The sequence below is a fragment of the Branchiostoma belcheri genome, unplaced genomic scaffold, assembly GCF_001625305.1.
Source record: "Branchiostoma belcheri isolate BF01 breed outbred unplaced genomic scaffold, Haploidv18h27 scaffold15, whole genome shotgun sequence".
Taxonomy (NCBI): Eukaryota; Metazoa; Chordata; class Leptocardii; order Amphioxiformes; family Branchiostomatidae; genus Branchiostoma; species Branchiostoma belcheri.
In genome coordinates, this window is record NW_017802935.1 from 782,986 (window position 1) to 804,378 (window position 21,393).

Sequence of the window (21,393 nt, forward strand, 5' to 3'; positions counted from 1 at the left end):
TCCAGGAATCAGAGGAAGTCTCCATAATTCAGAGGAAGCTTTGGGGAGTCAGAGGAGGTCTTCGGGAACCAGTGAAAGCCTCCAGAATTTGAGCACGCCTCCAGGAGTCATGGGGCATCTTTGGAACTCTGAAGAAGCCTCCTGGATTCCGAGAAAGTCTCCTGGATTCAGACGAAGCTTCAGGGAATCACTGGAAGTGTCCAGACATCAAAGAACATCTCTGGGAATCAGAGGAAGTCTTCGGGAATCAGAGTCTGTAGCGAGGCCAGGAGAAGATAGTACGCAGCCGGCAACAGTGAAGCTGTGATGAAAAACAATAAACCTTGTAATATGCATCTTATTCTCTGGTGCATTTTGACCAATATCAAAAACAGCACAATATACAAACATGCTCATAGCTATTTTTTTTAAACGACAACGTTATGTATGAAAAGAGCAACTCTACGGCATTACATCAAACCGTGTTGAAGCGTTCTAGTGGATGGACCAGTCGGCAATAATGGGGCCAGTATTGGTTCATTGACATTGTGAAGGCCTCCGACTGGGAAACAGTTGGATTATGCAATAAGGTGGAGTTAACTGTTCGATTGCTGTACATCGTGTGCATCTGTTTATAGAAATGAGCAACATCACTCGACTTACGACTGCTGCATTTTGAAACAACAAATGCGTCGACAGGCTCCGAACTCTTCCCGAGTCCTGTAATTACAGAAAGGCAGAATAAATACGTTTTATTGTACGTTTTTTCCTAAGTACAAGTCAAAACAAAAAAAAGTGTACAAAGGTGATGTAATCAAGGTACAATAAAAGTCAGTCTAAACTAGAATGGTAACAGTTGCAAGGCAAATTAATAATGTTTACCTTCTGCTCTGTCAATTCTTATTCAAACAGAATCATATTATATGGTCAGGAGTCTAAATCCCTCCTGCTATAAAATTGCAACATGATGTAACCCAACACCATTTACCATGGTAACAGACACAACATTGGTTCAGGTCATTGAGGCTACTGGTTGGAGAAGAAGAAGAAGAGGAAACTGAGCAAAAAAAGTATAATAAAGTATAAAAACTAAATAAATTCAGCTTCTCATTATGCACTGTACATCTTTTGAGCAACGGTCTTCAGCGGACTGTAAACTATCGATTTGAGAATACAAATGCTAACTTCAAAGCAGATTGGTTCAAGCACAAGTCGCGCCACTGCAGCAGAAATCTCATTACCCTCTGATAGATTTTAGTAACCCTCCAACTGTCATGTGATGCCAGCCATCGCCGGAACCTTAATTGCACAGTTGTAGTTTCGAGGATGTAGATCAATATATGAGCATGCGTTGCACAATTTGTTCTCTTGCAGATACGACGAGACAAACCTTATCACTTTTTTTTATTATGTTAAAGCTTTTACTTTTACTAAGTTTTTTTTTCGTTGATCCAAAAGAAAGGGCATGCTAAAGATTTATATGTTTCTCTATTCAATGATGAAAATAGCATCATATTTGAATCACATGATAGAATGGGTTATTACTCTTACGATTGCATAATGGAACCTACTCCGCTACTACACGATATAGCCTTACACCACTATTACTCAACGTCCTACCAACGAGGCCGTACCGTCTCACAATCCATGTCAATCAACCGAGACCCAATCTCCGCCCTCCCTCACAAACACTCCCTAAGCAAGTTCCCTCCAAAGCAATAGTTCCGTCCCGGAAGTAGGAAATCCGTGGAAGGTATGACGCCGGGGTGGTAAACAAAATGCCACAAGACAGCAAACCAGTAGAACTAAAAGTACTCCATTTGTATCCGTACCTCGTGTCGAAGACCACCTAGTTTCTTCAAAGTACCTCCAATCTGACCTGGCCCAGCTGGTCCAGTAGTCGGCTCCGGAGATTTCAGGGAGTGGGGAGCCACCAATTGCTGAAACGATGAAAATGCTATCAATGATGATGAAGCAACTTTAAACTGTAATTTCCAACACAAGAAATTGGACTCGCCCAAATTTTTCGCCCAAACTCCAGTCTTTGTCAAGGAGTTATAGCTTCATAATGATTTCTACCAACACAGATGAACTTTCAAGATAAGCTATCAATGATGGTTACATTCGTTTATAAAATTGCTAAAAAGACGAAAATGCTACTGAACGTTTACATTCGTAGAAAGAAAACATATTGTTTTTGCCCTGTTTCTTCTTGTTGTTCTTGATAAACAATTAGGCAGTTAAATGTTTTCATGATAAACAATTAAGAAGTGAAACTGTTGTTTGTGATAAACAATAGGCAGTTAATGTGATCACGATAAGCACTTAGGCAGTTAGATTTTAGTTATTATCAATTGAGCAGCTAAATGTCTAGCTGACGTCTTCTTTGGAAGCTGATGAATAGTCCCGCTTTTTTAATGGCGAGAGGACTCGTAGAAATGTAGGGCATACACAGACAAAGTCAGAGTCAAATCTCAAAAATTGTATCTGGTAAACGTTACCAAAATCAACGATCACTCGAAAACTATTAGAGCAGGAAAACTTTTATTTCTACATTGCAATGTACTGGCAGATGCATGTCTGGAGTTATGTCGGAAAAATAGTGGTGATTTAACGATATAACCGTTCTTTGCAGAACTTTTGGTACTTCTTGACCTTTGAATCATTCGAGTCATTGGTGGACAGCAGCCACGCAACAACCGAATGATTGGCAATTCTCTTTCAGATCACCCCCCCCCCCCCGCACCTCTCTACCAGCAGAAGGAACTTATTTCATGCCTTTCGATACGGCATCATTGATCTAGAACGCGTCTCAGATTTCAATTTGAAAAAAGAACCAGAAAGCTAAGGGGAAATAGCTTTTCTATCTGGCTTTCCTAGATCTACAAATTGGGTGATTTCTCTAAAATGGGACATGCCCCGGTTACTCATTCAATAATAACTCAGAGTGTCTCGTTCCATGACAATCGCGGGGAATTCACCGTGAAAATATCACGGGGTTCGTTTGCGCTGATAAGTGACATCGTGACCTTTCAGAAGCATTATGGATCTCCTCGCATTGCCATTAGCGTTTGGCTGAAGAAGGGAGGTTGTAATGAGAGATCACGTCGCGCTAGAAAAGAGCCATTTCTTGCCAGCCGCGTCTTAAGATATACCTGAGATGTACTGTAAGTCACATTTCTCACCGTCAGAGTAACTTACAGCCACAATCCGCGGAGTATTCAGCGGGGTATTCATGGCACATAATTTCCTGTCTGCTAAAGATACGCATCGACGCGTGTAAATTTCCTTTCTAGCAGCGTATACATCTGAGAAACATAAGCCATACGTGTAGGAAATTGGCCATTCTTTTTGAAATGAAAGATTGGTGAAGAACCGCCGGGGCCGAAAACTCATTTTGAGCGTGTGTGTGCATCATTTTTCTATAGGAAAATTACCATGAAAGCACAGCAAGGATCTTATCAGAATTACTCACAGGGACAGCGTTGGGGTCAGGTACAGAAGGACAACATTTTATGGCACAAACTACGCATCGAGTCCCAAAGACATGACAACAGTAGGGGGTCGGATGTTCTCCCTCCAAAAATCTTAAAACTCATAAATCCTTCAGGACATAATTTCCCGCTTATTGAGGAACGCATTTTGTAAATGTATACTTTCCCTCTGTAACAGCATAACTCTTAAGTCGAATTTCAATCTTTTAAAGATTTACGAAGAATCGCAAGGTTCTCCTAAGTCATTAACACCCCTGTATATATGCTAGTTAAAAGACATTGTTTGTGCATCATTTTTTGAGGGCAATTACCATGCAACCACAGCAAGGTTCTCATCAGAATCATTCACAGCGAAGGGGTCGGGTACAGAAGGACAACTTTCTTTGGCGCAAGCCACGCATTGAGTCCCAAGAACATGACAACAGTAGGGGGGGGGGGTCGGTATCGCTTTTTGAGGGGCAAATTTGAAAATTGAGGGGAACATATGTTTTCCCTCTGCAGAAGCTTCACTCTAAAGTCAAATATCCATTTTTCAAGGATTTATGAAGGTTCAAAAGGTTATCTCCTATTAGAAACACATGTATGCTTGTTGAATGACGCTGCAGGTGCTAAATCACAGTATAGGTGGTCCAAATCACAGCGTAGGGGGCCCCTATGCCCAGCAAGCTACCTGGCACAGGTCCCGTGTGTAACATCTAAATCTTTCATAATATGCATCATACATCCGCACTAGTTTTGTCAACAATAACACCGTTTTACGACGAGAAAGCTCTCTTTGCCAGCGGCTAGATGGTTTTACATCCCAAGGGATGATGCTTCATGAGTATGTCTCGCTAATGCACAGTGCTTTTTGACCGCTGCTGTGACTTCGTGTCACGTATTTCTCGTAAAATTTGAAAGTGTCCTCTAAAAACCTACGAATAGAAATTGCGTTTAATGAACTTTCCCTGATGTTGAAAACAATCTATTCAACAAAATTTGGAGCGATACATAAGAAGCCATTTCAATCTGTATAAAAATGCAGATGTGGGCTTTAATATCTATGACTAGAAAGTAGTGAAATATTTTATTATGCTGAATATATCGATCGCTGACTGCCCTCTCGAGAGAAGAGTACCCTATAAATGTAAGAGACTGTGCCACCAGTAAGTGTGGCCAAGGGAATAGAAGGCTGACCGCACTTTTATTTGTGGTCCCGGAAATTGAAATTTTATTGCCGACGATGCATGGATGATAAGGGACAATTAGGTAATTGCAGCGGGAACCCTCCTGCCAAGGCCGCATGTACGTCTCATGTTTGCTGTGTTATGAAATACAAGGCTAAACTTTAGTGCAGAAAGTTTGGCTTTGTGTTTCATAATGATATTCTCCACACCAAGCCACGTGACAAGAGAACTCCAAGACGAGATCTGAATCGGGTTGATGAAGAGACAGAGTACGTCTCGAAAGCTCCCCAGCATAGCTGAACTTTCGTTGTGTGTTTTAGTATAAATATTTTGTCAAAAGATATTTTCCAACGTGAACTGCCGTGCTAAGCTGTTACTAATGCGCACATCTAGTCTGTGAAGCGAGATATTAACCGATGTGTTTCTAATTTGTTCTTTTCACTCTCTCGTTATAGCCCAAGCCGTGGTCATTAAATGGGACAACGGTAGCATTTTCTTGAATACAAAGCGATCGCGATTCTGCTACAAAAACTTCCCTAACTGTATCTCCGGAATCCCTCTTTGCTCGTTGTTGATCGCTTGAGAATGTTTCTCAAACTACGACCTTACCAACTCCAAATAGTGACTTTTTTTAACTTAATGTTCTAAGAACCTCAATAATATTTCTTATATTATTGCCTGGATGTTTAACCTTAATCGACGTACATGTTTTATGTTTTAAACTTCTTTTTTTTGTTTTAGTTGGAGGTACATTATCCCTAAGTTACCATATTGCCCCTGTGTCGACCTTTGAACATTAGAACATTTTGTTATTTCTTGCTCTTGATGATCATGATTTCATTTGATATCAATATATTTGTTTGGTGTGCCTGCATGGCACATTGAAAAACGCCAATATACGATACGCTTTGTGAAACAAACAAACAAACATATCCTACCTTTATAATATGCCAAGAACCCTCTATTCCTCCATCGTCCAGTCTTAAAGAATAACCAGACCATGTTCTTTTTACTGGTGAAGGTTGACGGCGTGTCCTGGTCACAATACTTGAACTCGTAAGTCCTGTTGGTGCTGCCAATCTGCACAAAGTCTGGCGCGAAGTCACAACTGTAAATGTAGCTCAACTGGAAGTCCAAGAAATCCACCTGAATGGTCTGTGAGGACGCCGCTTGTATGACCCAGGTGCAGTTGATGTGCTGTGGATAGCTGGCGGTAGGATATCCGGGACTGCGTATGTATCCCTCTTGTGACGATATGGAAGACCCGTTGGTTCCACACTCCCCATTGTCATCCACAGCTGCAGAGAGAAATACATGTCAGACCTCCGAAAATAGTTTCATCAGTGTGACAGGCGAAACCGGTCGTGTGACAGGCTGAATAAAAGTTCTAAACGGGAACTATGCGGCTCCAGATGTCTTACTGGGGGACGACTGTGTGTGGGAAATGTCGGTTAGCTGAGGATTGAATTCCCTCTACTACATACTCCGAAAATAGTTTCATCAGGTTGGAACATAGGATAAAGGAATTTTCCTTTTTTTACAACCAGGACAGACTCGCACCTTCCTTACGTTTTGGTGTCTATTAATCAGACACATTCCTTATAGCTCTGAACAGTCAGAAGATCTGGCAATCTTAAGGTTAGAGTCTTTCCTGGTTGTGAAAAAGAAAACTCCGAATGTCAGTCTTGTTATTTCGTGATAGATCATAATCACAAAAATTGTAAGACTGGCACAGAATGCAAAGTTACTATATGCCGCAATCAATCTTCTTGCAGAATGTCATAAACCGCTTCTTTTAGAAGCAATATAATTCCCAACACAAGAAATTGGGCTTACCCAAACTTCTAGTCTCTAAATATTTGTCAAGGACTGAAAGCCCAGGTAGATTTCACATTAGTTGTCAAAGACTGAAGTTGTTAAAAGTTGAGTAAGTCCAATTTCTTGTATTGGAAATTAGTTTTGAATTACTTTATAATGACTTCTATCACGTTCAAGATAAACCATATTATTTGTTTTAAAAGGCAACTGGTAACCACCTCATCGAGCAAGCTCTCAATCTGATACAAACCCACATACATGATTCACGTAAAAGTGTATATATTTGTTCATTTATAAGCCGTCAGCCAATTCCAAAAAGGTATTGAAGCTTTTTATTCGCCAAGTGGGGAGGATTTAACACCTCCCGTATTGATGATTACCATGAGCGCTACATAAAACTTGCTCCCTTCCTGACTTCTTTAATGTTAATCTCGACTGAACGTTGAAAGGTATCAGAAGTAATCGGCTCCACAGCAGTGATCTGTAGTTTTCAATCAGCGTCTAGTCAATAAGATACAATAGTCACTGCTGGATTGCTGCCAGCTAGCGCCGGGCTGTATCAGGACAACGTACTGTGATAACGTAACAACGTTACCAGAAGGAAGCATTACCATTGAGAGCAATCACACCCGCACACGTAGGAAATGGTGATGCGATAATAGACTTTTCATCCCAATTCACGGGTAGTCCGGAAGAGGAAGCTATCACTTGATAGTAGTATGTAATCGGTTTATTGATATATTAGTACATAGCTACACGAAAAGATCATTGCATGCAAATAATACCACTGGCTGAAGTACGTGTTCTTTTAGGCAAGCTTAAAAACTAATTAGACAATATCCCTATACATAACAGGGAAGAGACTAATCACACACACACGCTCACACACGTATGTAGGAAATGGTGATGTGATAATAGTCTTTTTATCCCAACTCACGGGTAGTCCGGAAGAGGAAGCTATCACTTGCTACTAGTACATGTATGTAATCTGTTTTAGCGACGTATTAGTACATAGGTACCGCAAAAGAGCATTGCAGTCAAATAATACCACTTCTTTTAGGCAAGTTTGAAAACTAATTAGACAATATCCATATATATGGCAGGGAAGAGACGGCGCTATGTCAGATCAGGGTAGAGATCCCGTTCGGAATCTGGTGCAATCTGTCTGTTATTCATTATCAGTACTGTGATGAAAGATATCTATGTTCTATATGGCAAGCTCAGGCTATATATTATTAAATGATATCAGTAGCTGCCAATAATTTGACTGAATGTTTAACTTTAAAGCAATGGATCTCTTCCCTCTTCTGGCAGAATCGACGACATGATCAGCGTCTCTACCCTAACATTACCTTACCTTACCTTACATACCCTAACATGCATATATCCATATGCAAAGACAATAAGCGCATAACATATACAAACATAATAATGCATGTTGCCATTGTCTTGGAATGATGTTAATCGTTAATCACTCGTTGATGAGTCAGGTGCCTCCAACAGCTCATGAATGATGCCGGAATCTTGATGCTAATCGGGCAGATAAGCAGCAGCATCAAACCGTCATGACTAACGAGTATTACATATATAAAACAATCGTTATTGTGATAAAGGAATGCCGTGTACAGTGATGCTCGACTCATTACAGTTACTTCATACAAACTGCGTTTCAAATAGCAACAGCCATCTTTCATTAGTGACTGGCAATGTGCAGCCGCAAAAATTATCCAGACTATAACGAGTAAACAACCATTGTTATGAGAGCAGAATATCGTGTATAGTGATGCTTCAGGCATTACAGTTACTTCATACAAAATGAATCAAGCAACTGTATAAAAACTTCATATAGCATCAACAATCTTTCACCAGTAAATTTTATGACAATGTGAATTTGCATCAAATCATTAAGAAAGACCAAAAACAAAATAATCACTATTATGATGGCGGAATATCGTATCGCATAATGATGCCTGTGTCATTTAATTAGTACAAAGTGAATCAAGCAACTAGATAAACGTTAACTTTCGTAAGAGTTAGGCGTTTCAGATAGCAGAACCTATCTTTCATACGTGACTGGCAATGTGCGGCTGCATAAATCATAAAGACTATAACGAGAATACAAGCATCATTATGCCGGAATGATGCCGGCAATTCGTGTATAGTAAATTCCGGCAACGGAATTTCGTGCATAGTGATGCTTGAATCATTTCAGTTACTTCATACAAAATGAATCAAGAAACTGGATAAAAACCTGTCATCAGTGCAGCTGCATCAAATCGTCAAGACTATAACTAGTAAACAATCGTTACTGTGATAACGGAATATCGCGCATAGTGATGTTTGGATCATTACAGTTACTTAATACTTCATGCGTTTCATATAGCAGCAACCAATTTTTCACCAGTGACTGACAATGTGCAGCTGCATCAAATCATCAAATAATCATAACGGAATTTCGTGTATAGTGATGCTTGAATCATTACAGTTAATTAATACAAAATGAATCAAGCGACTGGATAAGTCAGGCGTTAGTCAGATAGCAGCAACGGTCTTTTATCAGTGACACTGTTGTGATAACAGGATGTCTTGTACAGTGATATTTCTGAGTTATTACAGTTACTTTAATACAAAATATGAATCAAGCAACTAGATGAATTCTTTAAAGAGTCAGGCGATAGAACCCACTATCTTGTATCAGTGACTAAATATATCAGCGGAGGCGTATAAACTATTGCTACACCTAGATGTCTAACCTTCATCGACGCGTTATATATATACTGGTGGTGGGAAATACGCCGGTATCCGTTTTTGTAGCTACTACATAATGTAGGATGTAGCTTTTTATTGATCCCTTGCATAACACAGGCCTCGGTCCATTAGTACCGTACTTTCCCCTCCATTAGTCTGTAGCCTGTGTCAACTGGGATTAGTGTAGCAGGCAAATAAAAGCCTCCTTAAGCACAGTAGGGCTCCAAATTCATTTTTGGCGACGTCTCTCGGAGGAGCCTAATGGTGCAGTATTGTGTTAGCCTGGTTACCAAACCTATTGTAGCTCCCGAGTCCTACATCCTATTTGCGGAGAGGATGTAGGACTCGGGAGCTATAATAGGTTTGGTAACCAGGCTAGTATTGTGTTCAGTTTGCAAGAATTCTAGGAATGGTACGGGCATTTTGTCCACATGGAATGTCCACAGGCATGTCTCTGACCCACATCTATGCCCACATTCCTGGAAACCCCTGGGAAGACCTCCCTTCTCTGGATGGCCCTACTTTCTGTGACCCCGGGGCTCGTTTGCTATACACTCAGGGAAGGAGTGCACTGTATCTGTCTCTGTCTAGACTTAGCAGGTATCAAGTCTTCCTCAAAATCATGAAATGATGGCTGTGCCATGCAAACAATAACCCTAACAGCAACCACCGTCGCCATGACAATCTTGCTGGGAATAGGTACACTGGTGCACCCAACCTAAAAAAGCAAAAACTAATTATGTTTAATTTCTAAGAAAGTGTTATAACAATATTTTACTATTTTTCTAACACTTAGATGTTAAGAATATGCTGTTTACTACAGTACATTTAACATCATACGTAAACCTACGAAAATATTTTGGTGCACTGGTGCACCCACATGAAATAATTGGGTGCATATAGCTCCAAATTTGGTTGCACTAACTAAGGTGCACATGCACCCAGTATTTCGATCCCTGCACAGCCTGTATCATGGATGCATTTCCCAAGGTCTGTACTCTAAATGGCTGCAATAACAAGCAGCACTTGTTGCTCGTTAAACCCTGACTTGGGATTGCCTTTATGGGTTTTTCTTTATTGGCATAATATTATTCAAAGTTCCCCTCTCTTGTTAGAAAATCCGCATCTCATGTACAACAAGTCCTGATTTCCTTCTGTTCCATACGTACATGTCAACGCTCAGTACGATTTCAATGGTGGGATGTACATGTGGTTGGGTGTGTATTGTTTTTGTTGTTGGATGTCGAATGAAAAGTCCACTAAAATGCACCCTCCGTCAAAACTGAGTCAGACAGATTACACAACAGAACGTTGGTTATCTGACTAATTGCTTTGTGTCTTCCCTTAAACTCTATGAACATTCTCACATCTATCTGTGATATTTTACCTTTAGTCTTTGATGTGATAATAGAACTGCATTTAGTTCCAAGTATTATACACGTATGTAGCAAATGGTGGCATGGTAATGATCTTCTTTTCATCTTGGGCATGGTGGCCTTGAAAAGGTGCACTTAGGTGCACCTGTTCCACCATGCCCTCCATGTATATTATGTATGTGGTCAATCGTAATAAATGATAAAAATAAATCTTAACTCTTGGCTAGTTTGGAAGAAGAAGCTATCACTCGATTGGTTATCGGTTTATTGACATATTACGCCAAAACAGTTCACCATCTATAAACTTAAGGTAAAACTACTCACCTTCATACGACATGGAAAATCCGGTATGACTGTGATTCTGTGTAGTCCTTCTAAAAAACTTGATACAAGCTGTATTACTGGGGATGTGGATAACGTCATATTCCGTATCATTTCCCTGATACTGCCGTATACGGCTCTCCTCCCCGCACATTTCGTCCCTGAAGACCTGCACCTCGTCCATGTAAGCCGTGTATCGGAACCTCTCGAAGGCGAAGTCGTAGCCGTACAGGAGTAACTTGATGCCCTGTCCGTAGGGAAGCGTGATGAGCCAGGTACAGACCTTGTCCTCGTGTGTGGCGGCGGTGAGGTAGGGACGAGGGAAGCCGGGGGACTTGAAGGTGCCGCGGTTGGAAGTCATGGTTCGGCCGCATGCTGGGCGGAAATCAGGAAATACTGATTAGTATCATTATTAGTATCACTATTTAGAACAATCCACTTAGACAAACTGTATAAAGGTAGAACAAAGAAAGATGTATTCAGTCATCTCATGTCCGCCAGTAATGACCATACAATAGAAAAACTTTGTGAATTTATCTCCAATTGCTTTAAAAAGAGAGAAGAAATCCTTAAGGTCTAGATTAGTTTATTCACTAGTAGTTGTTAAGACTTCAACGTCATTCTGTTATTCTGTTATCCTTGTATCCTATTTATCATATTACTCAGTATGGTATTCATGTAACATCACATTCTGATTTACGCATTTAGCCCCATGGGTATGAACATGCAAATAAAGATTCTATATTATCAACTGTTAGAATTTATTCGTAAGCAAGACCCTTTAGCCCCTTTATGGGGCTTTATCTTCCAGGGCTCGCCAAACAATACAAATGCATGAAACAGATATACACGCATAGGTATGTAGCTAGACGTACATAAAAGTAAAGACCTCGATCAAGAATTACGAGTGGGATTTAACATCATTTAATTTCATTCAAATCGTTCGACGGATGACAAATGTATTTAACATCACCAAAATGATTACCTTATATCGATATCCCTTATAACAATGTATCCTACATGCACGTTTGGAGCAACAGGTCGTAACCAAATGGTTTTCTATTCCGCTATGAACGTCCACTTTAAGGCCTTAAATAATTCACAGCCATTGCATATTCAATTTACGGAATACGATTTCTCGACAACACCAATATCACAAGCGGCTGTGCGTTAGCTATCTTCAGCATTAAAACCATTTTAGAAAACCAGTTTGTTACCTTTACGCTAACACAGAAATATTCAACGATGCTTTGATTTTTAACGTACGGGCTCAAAAAACAATATATTTCTTCCTCTTTTACTCAAACAACCCTCTTGACCTTAAAACGGGCATACTAAAACACTCTTCCACAGAGCCAGAACACTATCATTAGCGACCCTGCTTAAAAGAAGATGCGGACACGCCGGTGAGTTATGTCTTCTTGAGTTGGAGAACAGTTTAATTTTCATTATCTTCCCTCCGGAAAGTGTGGAATTGATCCCCGCCCTGGGAGCCGAGTGATAATGAGGGGATGGATTTAACAGCCCTGCTCAGGGGCGAGGCAGAAAGCAAAGGCTTTCGATAAATCATTAAATACATGATTAAATAGCTTTTCCGCGCTGCCTTGATGAGGCAGACTGCGTGAGGGACCTGATAATTGTTTTCCCCGAGAAAGATCATCAATTGATGGACAACGTTAGGGGTGTACGACGCCCCATAAGCACCTGTTTAAATTAGTGTTTTCCCGATATACTTGGTAGAACCTATTCTTGAACTTGATATTCCTGAACTTGATATCAATGGTCCAATGTCATCTATCCCTTAGTCCAATTGTTTGACCCTTGGGGCACCACAGACAATCTGACAACCAGGTTTTTCCACCCTACTCGGTTTCTGTTCTTCTAACGCTTCACTCGATATTTTATTTTTTCCTATTTTTTATTTTATTTGCACGTTTCGTATAAAATACAAAATAATACAGAAAGTTAATATAATAGTCGACCTAAACAGAATATAGAATAATTAACCTAAACAGATGAGATGTGCTGGATGAGGAAGAAGCCTTAGGGCTTATTCTTGTCCTCCTCCAAAACAATTAAAAGCATAATAATGATAATAACAATAACAATTATAATGAGGGTAAATAAACAACATATGAAACATAATAAAATTATAACAAAATTAAATGGGGATATTACAAATTTAAAGAACGATGGCAATATTGTACATCCAGATTTGGTGAAATGGGTAATATCATACGTGTCCATTGTATGGTATTATTTTTTATCTAAGTAACTCCTTTACATGATAATTAGGAATCCGTTTCTTAGAAAGGACAGAGACAAATTGCTGCTCACTATCACACCGGAACAATGTGCAGATTTTTGCTCCCCTCACCTTTGGGTGGTCTCGACCTGCTACATCTGCTCCAGCCATCAGCTGAAAAATCAAACAAAAGAAAAACGTGAGAAGCTTTGTAAGGCAGCGTTATGATGCAGTACGATAGCAGTACCATGCTTCATATATAACACACGGACGTCGAAATGAAAAGATCAAGTAATTTGTCTTTGACGCTGTAATCAGAGTTAAATGAACGACCATTCACTCGGTCGATTGTAGGGAGAAATATCGTGTCACTTATTTATACACGTGTAACTACGCCTTATGTAACATTTTTGCACCAAAAATATTAAAATCGAACAAAATCTTCATGCGATTGTCATTTGGTGCTCCCAGCCCCGAGGACAGACAACAAGCTCCTGTTCTGCATAACAGTAGCTTTCTGACTAATTTGCATTATCTTGTCTTGACATGTCTGACTTTTGTTCCCTTTTCGACTTCCAAAAATATGTCTTCAATTTATTTGCAATCACTGACGAAAGCTAGTGGATACTACCTAAAATGTCTGACCGTTTCCAAAACCATATCCAGTTGCTTGAGTAACTGCTTTTTGGCGGATTGTCATTTCCTTTGACTCTTCAACATGTATGCGCTACTATTTCACATTTCTGACACTTATCGTTGGCAATAAAACAGCCCTCACGAGGCGAACTTGAATTTTCTATTTGAATCTATTGAATGATAGAAACCTTGGAATGGACTTAACAAGTGTTATAAAACATACATTTCCACTAGCCTCCGCCGAACTTACAACAGATAGTAAAAAAATTGCCAAATAAGGTGAATAATTGGCCAGGTAGGTTTAGCTACCCTTCGATGGACTGACTCTCTTTGCAAATTACTTCCCTTTTTCCCGAATTCTACTATCCGTACCCCCGTACGAAGTCCTGGTGGAGGCTACCACTGTATCTGTATAGCCGGTATAACCGCCTTTCGGCGTAACACACCAGCTTGGCAATAGCTGGCTATATGACACCGATCGACTTGTTACACCTAACCCTTAAACTTCTAACTCTAGACATTAATTGTTTAAAGCTATCTAATGACAATGCCTCTACTGTACTTGCTGACAGCGAGTTCCACTCTGCGATACTTCTAGGAAAGAATGAATTCCTGAACACCTTAATCCTCTTGTACTTGAAGGCATGGCTATTTCTTGCTTCACTGTTAGCACTGATGCAAAGGAGAAGACCTGGTATTTAGTATGTATGCCTACAGACGCCGCGTTTCCCCCCCAAAGATGTACAGCCTAATCATACTCTATAAAGTTCACCTGTCTATAAGCCGGCGTAATGAACCTGAAGCTCGGTGAATATATCGTCCTATTAGTTCAGCCAGCCTCACCGATAGTACATACAGTACTGCTGCAGTAAAGGAACATCATTGCCGCGCAAACGAGTTCCAAGGAATTACTCCGAAGATGAGCCCGACAATGTCTGTCGCGTTAGCGCCCCCAGAGACAAATTGCTGTCTGTACTGTACTTACCCCTGCAGTCCTCATTTTGGGTAGCCTCCACAGCATGCCAAAAACTGGGGGTTTGGTGGGGTCTTGAGGGTCTTTGGGAGCTTTTATGTGCTATTTTCTGATTGCACGGGATGCAAATGTTCGAGTTACGGGTTACCGAGTAGAACTGTAACAGCAACTCTTCTCCCTGAGTCAGAAACATCATGGTTGAGACCAGCCGAGTTTCTCACATTTAAGTAGTGAGGACTAACTGACCCAATAGGAGAAGCAGGGGTCACGAGGCTGGTCGGGAAAATTCCCTACCCCATTTTTAGACCATAATGTTTGCTTCAATAAACATGACTAGCGGTCAGGTGTACCTTGCATCCATATGACAAGTCATCTGACAATTTAAATTCATCTTATAATCCTGACAGATACAGATACAGCTGTGTTTGATTAAAGAGGAAATTGAGGATTTCAGGGTACGTAATCCTCGGTTATGGCAGATTCTCATATTTTGACCTTGTGTTATTTTGCCTGCCAACCTTCCTTACCCACGTGCTCTCAACATATGTATGTACTGTCTGGACAAACAGAAGCGCGAACCCATGGCTCAACCATAAAATACGATACATCCATATATCCGGAAGCAACAGACATACTAAAAGCTAAAATTTGGTTAGGAGGAGAATCTAGCTTTACTGGAATGTTTCTGTCTGACACGTCCGTGGAGGTTAGATATAAAGATGCTTCCAGCTGGCTGCTTGAGTAACTGATTTTTTTACGGTATTCAGTCTGACATTTGTGAGTGTACATGGATAGCACAGCGGAAGCTGGTTACAGCACAATGAACCTGTCACATCTAGCCTCTGCACATCTATCTGTAAGTGTTGTTTAAAGGTATTTGATTGGGATGCCCGCACTGTGCTTGGTGGCAGAGAATTTTAGTTTACGACAGTTCTAGGGAAAACGTTTTTGAATACCTCGATCGTTGGTTGATAACTCTGGTACTTGAAGGCATGACTATTTCTTGTTCTTTTCCGAGTTGGTATGTAGTTGGGAGGCTCACATTGTACTCGATGACAGCGAGTTCCACTTTATCACAGTTCTAGGGGAAAAGTTTTTGACTACCTCAGCAATCCTTGGCTGACAACCCCGGCGCTTGAAGGAATGAGTATTTCTATGTATGACTAAGGTCTGATTGATGGAGGGAGGTAAGGAGGCTGGGAGGTTACCGCCATCCAATTACTTCAACCTGTGCTCGCAGGGACTCCTTCCGGGATGTCTGAATCACTTAGCAATGCTGATGATGTTTCCAGGGATGTATTATCACGGGACGGCCTTAGGAATTTGTCAAACTCTGTGCAGATGGAGCTTAAAACCTACGTAACATAAATGTTCAATTTGTAAATACTGTAGTGCAAAGGCTGTGGAAGACGAAATGCATTTTATTTCAAACTGTTTACTACATAACAACGCTCGAAATGAGTTGGATATTTAAACTTCTACAATTTATCCCAATTTCTCTAAACTTATAGACCAAGAAAAACTATTCTTTTTTTAACTTCCCCAAACCCACTGATTTTTAGAAAAGATGGGACATTACGTCTTCTATAGTTTACAGAAGAGAAGTCAAACCCTTCAGACGTTGTTTTAGACATAGTTATAGTTCCAGACAACTTCCCTTATTATGTAGACTTTAGTTATTTCATACTCTGTTTCATTGCTCTCTTATGTTTTGCAATTTGCAATAAAATGATCATCATAAAATAAACCAAGCAATTGTGGGTGAATTCAGAATCAGACATTTCATAATTTATCCAGTTGATGGCATTTTAAGGGATGTGATATCACAGAGTTGCCTTAGGAATATGCCCAACTCTTGTCACAAAGGAACTTGGAACCTACGCAATACAAATAAACCAAGCAAAGTGGGTATTACTGATTCTCTGAAGAGAAGAGTGAGACGTTTAGCAATTGATCCAGTTGCTTTATTCATTTATACGCAACGTTCTAACGAACTGAAACCTAGTAATACCACGTAAAGTGGGTAAATTCTCTGTATGTATACATGTAGGTCCAGACGTTTCAGAATTGATCCAGTTACTTGATTTGTGTTGCATTACGTAACGTCTACCCTTCATCGAGGAAGCCTGAAACCTTTGAATTTAAACATGGGCAAATACTGACAGAAGACAGCGTCTCCAAGCTTGTCTAGTCACAATAAGGGACTGTGCCTTTGAGCAAATGTCACAGACACGCCATTCTCACATAGACTCAGACATCTCAGTTGTCGGGTAGACACCCCTACTGTTAGTGGCGTCCTTTGACAGGTAATAATGTACAACTCTCAGTTGATCTTTCATACGAACTCGACTCAATGCAGAAAAGTTTGCATCGTCGAACGACCTTTCATGTCATAAAACTGTAATTTTTTTTAAAAATTCATTTCTTTTTTTGTATGTTGAAAAAAAAGAGACGTTTGTTGGTCTTACACCCAGGTTGAATGAAGTAGCTTAATATGTACAACACACATACCATTTGCAGCCTTACATGGCTGAATTGGGGCATGATACACAGTAAAATTGATCAAGAATGGTTAAGAAACTTGACAATAAAACGTACAACACTATTCTTAAACCTAGGCGTTCTGCTGCTTAACTGCGCGAAGTTGTCATTTGATCTCAATTCTCGGTTCAGAAATGTCTCATAATTATTCTTTTCCTGTGTGATACACGGTACGACACACTGTTGCTTCATACTTGATTTCTACAACAGATTTCGTACACCCCCCAAGAACATAAACATCAAAAGGAATAAAAAACAGTCAATTGCAAATGGCAAAAAATCACCCCTGCTGTTCGTGGCGTCTTTGATAGCTAACAATGTGCAACTCTCAGTTATTTCACAGAAACTCGACTGAATGCAGAAGAGTTTACATCGTCGCTCGGCCAGCCATGTTATAAAATTGACGTTTGTTGGTCTTACACCCAGGTTCAGAAATGTCTTATAATTATTCTTTTGCTTCGTGAGACAAGGTGTGACATGCCTCATACTCGATAGAAGAGATTTCTTACATCCAAAAAAACACATACATCACAACAAATGTATAACAGTCAATAGCGGAGGGCGGTTATACCGACTATGCACTTACCGTAGAACGTAAGCCAACATTAGTCACCGCCAGTTATTCCTCAGACAGTGAGAGACGGCGTTACAGCACTTGTAATTTCGAGTAATCCTATATCGTGATTTGTCTTGGTAATTTTCTCGCGCTTGCTGCCGACATCAACCATCGCCGTACAAGAGGGCACTCTTAATGTTCGTTATGTTCGTGCAGTGAAGTTGAAATCACTCGCCAGACGAACGACGTGAAAATTAGGTGCAGGCCCATCCAATACCCACAGAATGGCTGTGATTAAGTAGTTGATGTGCAATTAAGCTTGCTCAGTTCATGTGCTACTTTAACATCCTAGTTGAGTTTTGGTTTTGGTTTCGAAATTGCAAATAAACGTACAAAAGACATATCACAGATATCAACATTTCAGAAAATCTGTATCTATATAGCCGGTATAAACGCCCTTCGCAGGCACGCGGCGCGGTGGCAGCTGGCTACATTACACCGATCGACTTGTTACACCTAACCCTTGAACATCTAACTCATAACATTGTTTAAAGCTATCTAATGATAATGCCCCTACTGTACTGTGACAGCGAGTTCCACTCTGCATGTATTCAGTATGGCTATGATACATTCCCAAGGACACGGATATTATGAATATCCCAAGGATGTGTTATTCAAAAATATTCAACGATGTCGCTGTCAAATGTCAAAGGACATTGGCCTTTAGTATTTCGATACCCGCTGCAATCAGTAAGCCGCATAATGAAATAAACTTCAGGGTCTGTAGTTCCCACTATTATCCGGTAAGCTGGCTACAACTCAAATTCAGCCGTCGGTGTAAACATAATTGCTCTTTTATTCGTAAGCCTCGGTAATAAATGTGAAATTTCTAATGCATTCATAGAAATATTGGGTAGTAACGCTGACGGTTATGCCTTCATGAAGTTTATGTTGATTTTTACATTTTTTTATAATCCAACATTTCCTGACGAGACTTGGTGACTGCACACTAAAGATATATCAACTTATTTTATACCGCCACCAACGCAGAGGACAAATGCAGGACAAGATAATACTCGTTTCACTTGATGAGTTAAGTGAGGAAAGTCGTATAAAGGGCCTTTCCCAAGGGCACAAGATCGGTGGCATGTCAGGACTCGAACCCGGGACCTCTTGGTTCCGAGTCGAGCACGCTGCCGCTACGCCACACGACCCCACATTTTTACATTTCAACCTCAATATTCGATATCTTAAAATCTTCGACTGACAGAGAGTACGGCTTCTGAGAAACTACAGAACGTTCATATGCCTGATCATAAACAATAAAACTACTTCATGGTGACAAACCTGACAATGTTTACGTACCTGACACCTTTACTATTACTGTACACGTTCAATAGTTTGTCTTTATCTGGTATGTTGTATACGAGGCAATAAACGTACAAAATATAATTCAGCCTTTTGTTTTGCCTTAAGAGTTTCACTGACAGATCCTGTACAGCCAGCCAATAAAAGTTTACCTGTGATTGGACTTGGACTTGTTACACGCTCAGCGCGCTACAGCGAAAATCAAATAACTGCATTTTGTTCAATAACAATATCCATTTATATTAAAGCCATGCATGAAAAGCGGTTTCCCATAGATTGGCTGTCATAAATCCATACAAGAAATGACAAACTTCTACTGCAGTAAAAAGCTATTATATGATATTGACTTCCTTCATATGTTATCATATACTATTGGGAAATACATGCATCATACATGTATCTTACAGCTCCACAGATCGAAATGATATTTACATGGAATGTGTCGCGTATAAATTGTTAGGAAAGATCAAACTAGCGATAGAAAACTCAGCCTTGAGAAGACACTGTGATAAAGTAAACTGATTTGTGAGAACAGATTATAGTACTTGTAATGGAAGTGTAAGGCTTAGGAAGACAATTCGATAAATCAGAATAATTTGTCAGAAGAGATACTACTGGCAGTAGGAGAGCTGGCCTTGGGAAGGGAATATGATAGATAGAGCAAAATGATTTATCAGAATAGATAGCATTGCCATTTGGTAAATCAGTCTTTTGGAGGCAATGCATTATAGCAAAATAATTGGTCGGATCGAATACTACTTGCAGTAGAAAACTCAATACAGCAAATCAGAACGATTTGTCAGCACATATAGTACTAAAAGGGGGCTTAGGAAGGCTGTAAGTTAATGATTTTCAACAGACATACAAACAAACAATAGCACTACCAGTAGAAATGTTAGTCTTGAAAAGATAATAATGTGCTTTGAATAGCAAAGTTCTTTGACCACAACCATTTATTTTTACGAGCCGACGTTTCGATGACCGTCTGTCATCTTCATCAGGGCAGTTCTGACTGGTTTACTGTGCACTGACGCTAGATGTTACTTGGTGCATAGTGCACTGTGTTCCACTGTGAACCAACTTTGCTGTTCATTCGTTTACCAATCTGATGAAATTATTTACGGAAGCGATGTGCTTTGTCAGAAAAGATACCACTGGCGGAAGACACTAAAGTAGATAAAACAGTTCTTGTGTTTCGTTACTTACGGAAACAGCAGAGAAACAGCAGACAGCTGAGGAGGATCTTCATTGCCATGATGGACGTCACAACCTGCAGAACAAAAAGATGTCGATATTACTGAATTTTAATATTAAAAAGTTTTAGTTTGTGGATGTCCTGGATATAAGGCTTTGTTAATGTTAATGATCATTGTTCTTAGAAACAAACACTCTCTTTTCATTTTCTACATAATTATATTATATAGAGCCTTTTTACATTGGTCGGTTATGGTTTTGAGATGTTTAAATGTTTATTCTTACAAAGAAATGACTGTTTTTATTATCAGCAAACGTAGGATCTTTGTGTCAATGAGCCACCTTGGTTCAGGTAGGCAATAGATACCTATGGCTGAGGCCTGCCGTATAACTTACATTTGGAGGTGCTTCCATGATTTGCCATCCATTTTCTTCTACAAAAGGCATATTTTCCACATATGTAGGCACGATAATGACTTTCCCTCCCCCCGAATGCCCCATGAGCCACCTTGGTTGAGCTGCACCGAGGATACCAATGATCAAACCTTCCATGGGACGTCTGTATCTGTATCTGTATAGACGGTATAACAGCCTTTTGGCGTAACACACCAGTTTCTGTATCTTTATATCCGGTATAACTGTCTTTCAGCTTCGCAGGCACGCAGCGCGGCGGCAGCTGGCTATATTACACCGATCGACTTGTTACACCTAACCCTTCAACATCTTATTCTTGTTTAAAACAATCTAATGACAATGCCCCTACTGTACTTGGTGACAGCGAGTTTCAATCTGCGATAGTTCTAGGAAAGAATGAATTCTTGAACGTGTAGGTGCCCCCGTTTTCCTTATACGTCCACCTTGCAAAATACTAGACACAGACCGTTTCAAATATATGTCGTACGATCTTCATACGATCGCACATATACGCCGTACGATCTTCAGACGGTTACACATATACGCCGTACGATCTTCAGACGG

The 21,393-nt window shown here is 40.1% G+C and overlaps 1 protein-coding gene across 1 annotated transcript; it reads right to left on the reverse strand.

Moving 5' to 3' along the window:
• Positions 1-227: 227 nt before the first annotated feature.
• Positions 228-20,829, reverse strand: LOC109465166 (cubilin-like). The gene is made up of 6 exons (XM_019762314.1): positions 20,812-20,829; positions 20,428-20,491; positions 13,280-13,321; positions 10,906-11,277; positions 5,578-5,937; positions 228-301 (listed from the first exon to the last, which is right to left on the reverse strand). The coding sequence occupies exons 1-6, from the start codon at positions 20,827-20,829 to the stop codon at positions 228-230; spliced, it is 930 nt and encodes a 309-aa protein (XP_019617873.1).
• Positions 20,830-21,393: the final 564 nt, after the last annotated feature.

Excerpts from the sequence above, each read along its gene's own strand:
- LOC109465166 (XM_019762314.1), bottom strand. Across the intron at positions 13,322-20,427 it reads GCTGTTTCTCTGCTGTTTCC|CTGATGGCTGGAGCAGATGT; the intron begins GTAAGTAACGAA and ends TTGATTTTTCAG. Across the intron at positions 302-5,577 it reads GTTCTTGGCATATTATAAAG|CTTCACTGTTGCCGGCTGCG; the intron begins GTAGGATATGTT and ends TTTTCATCACAG.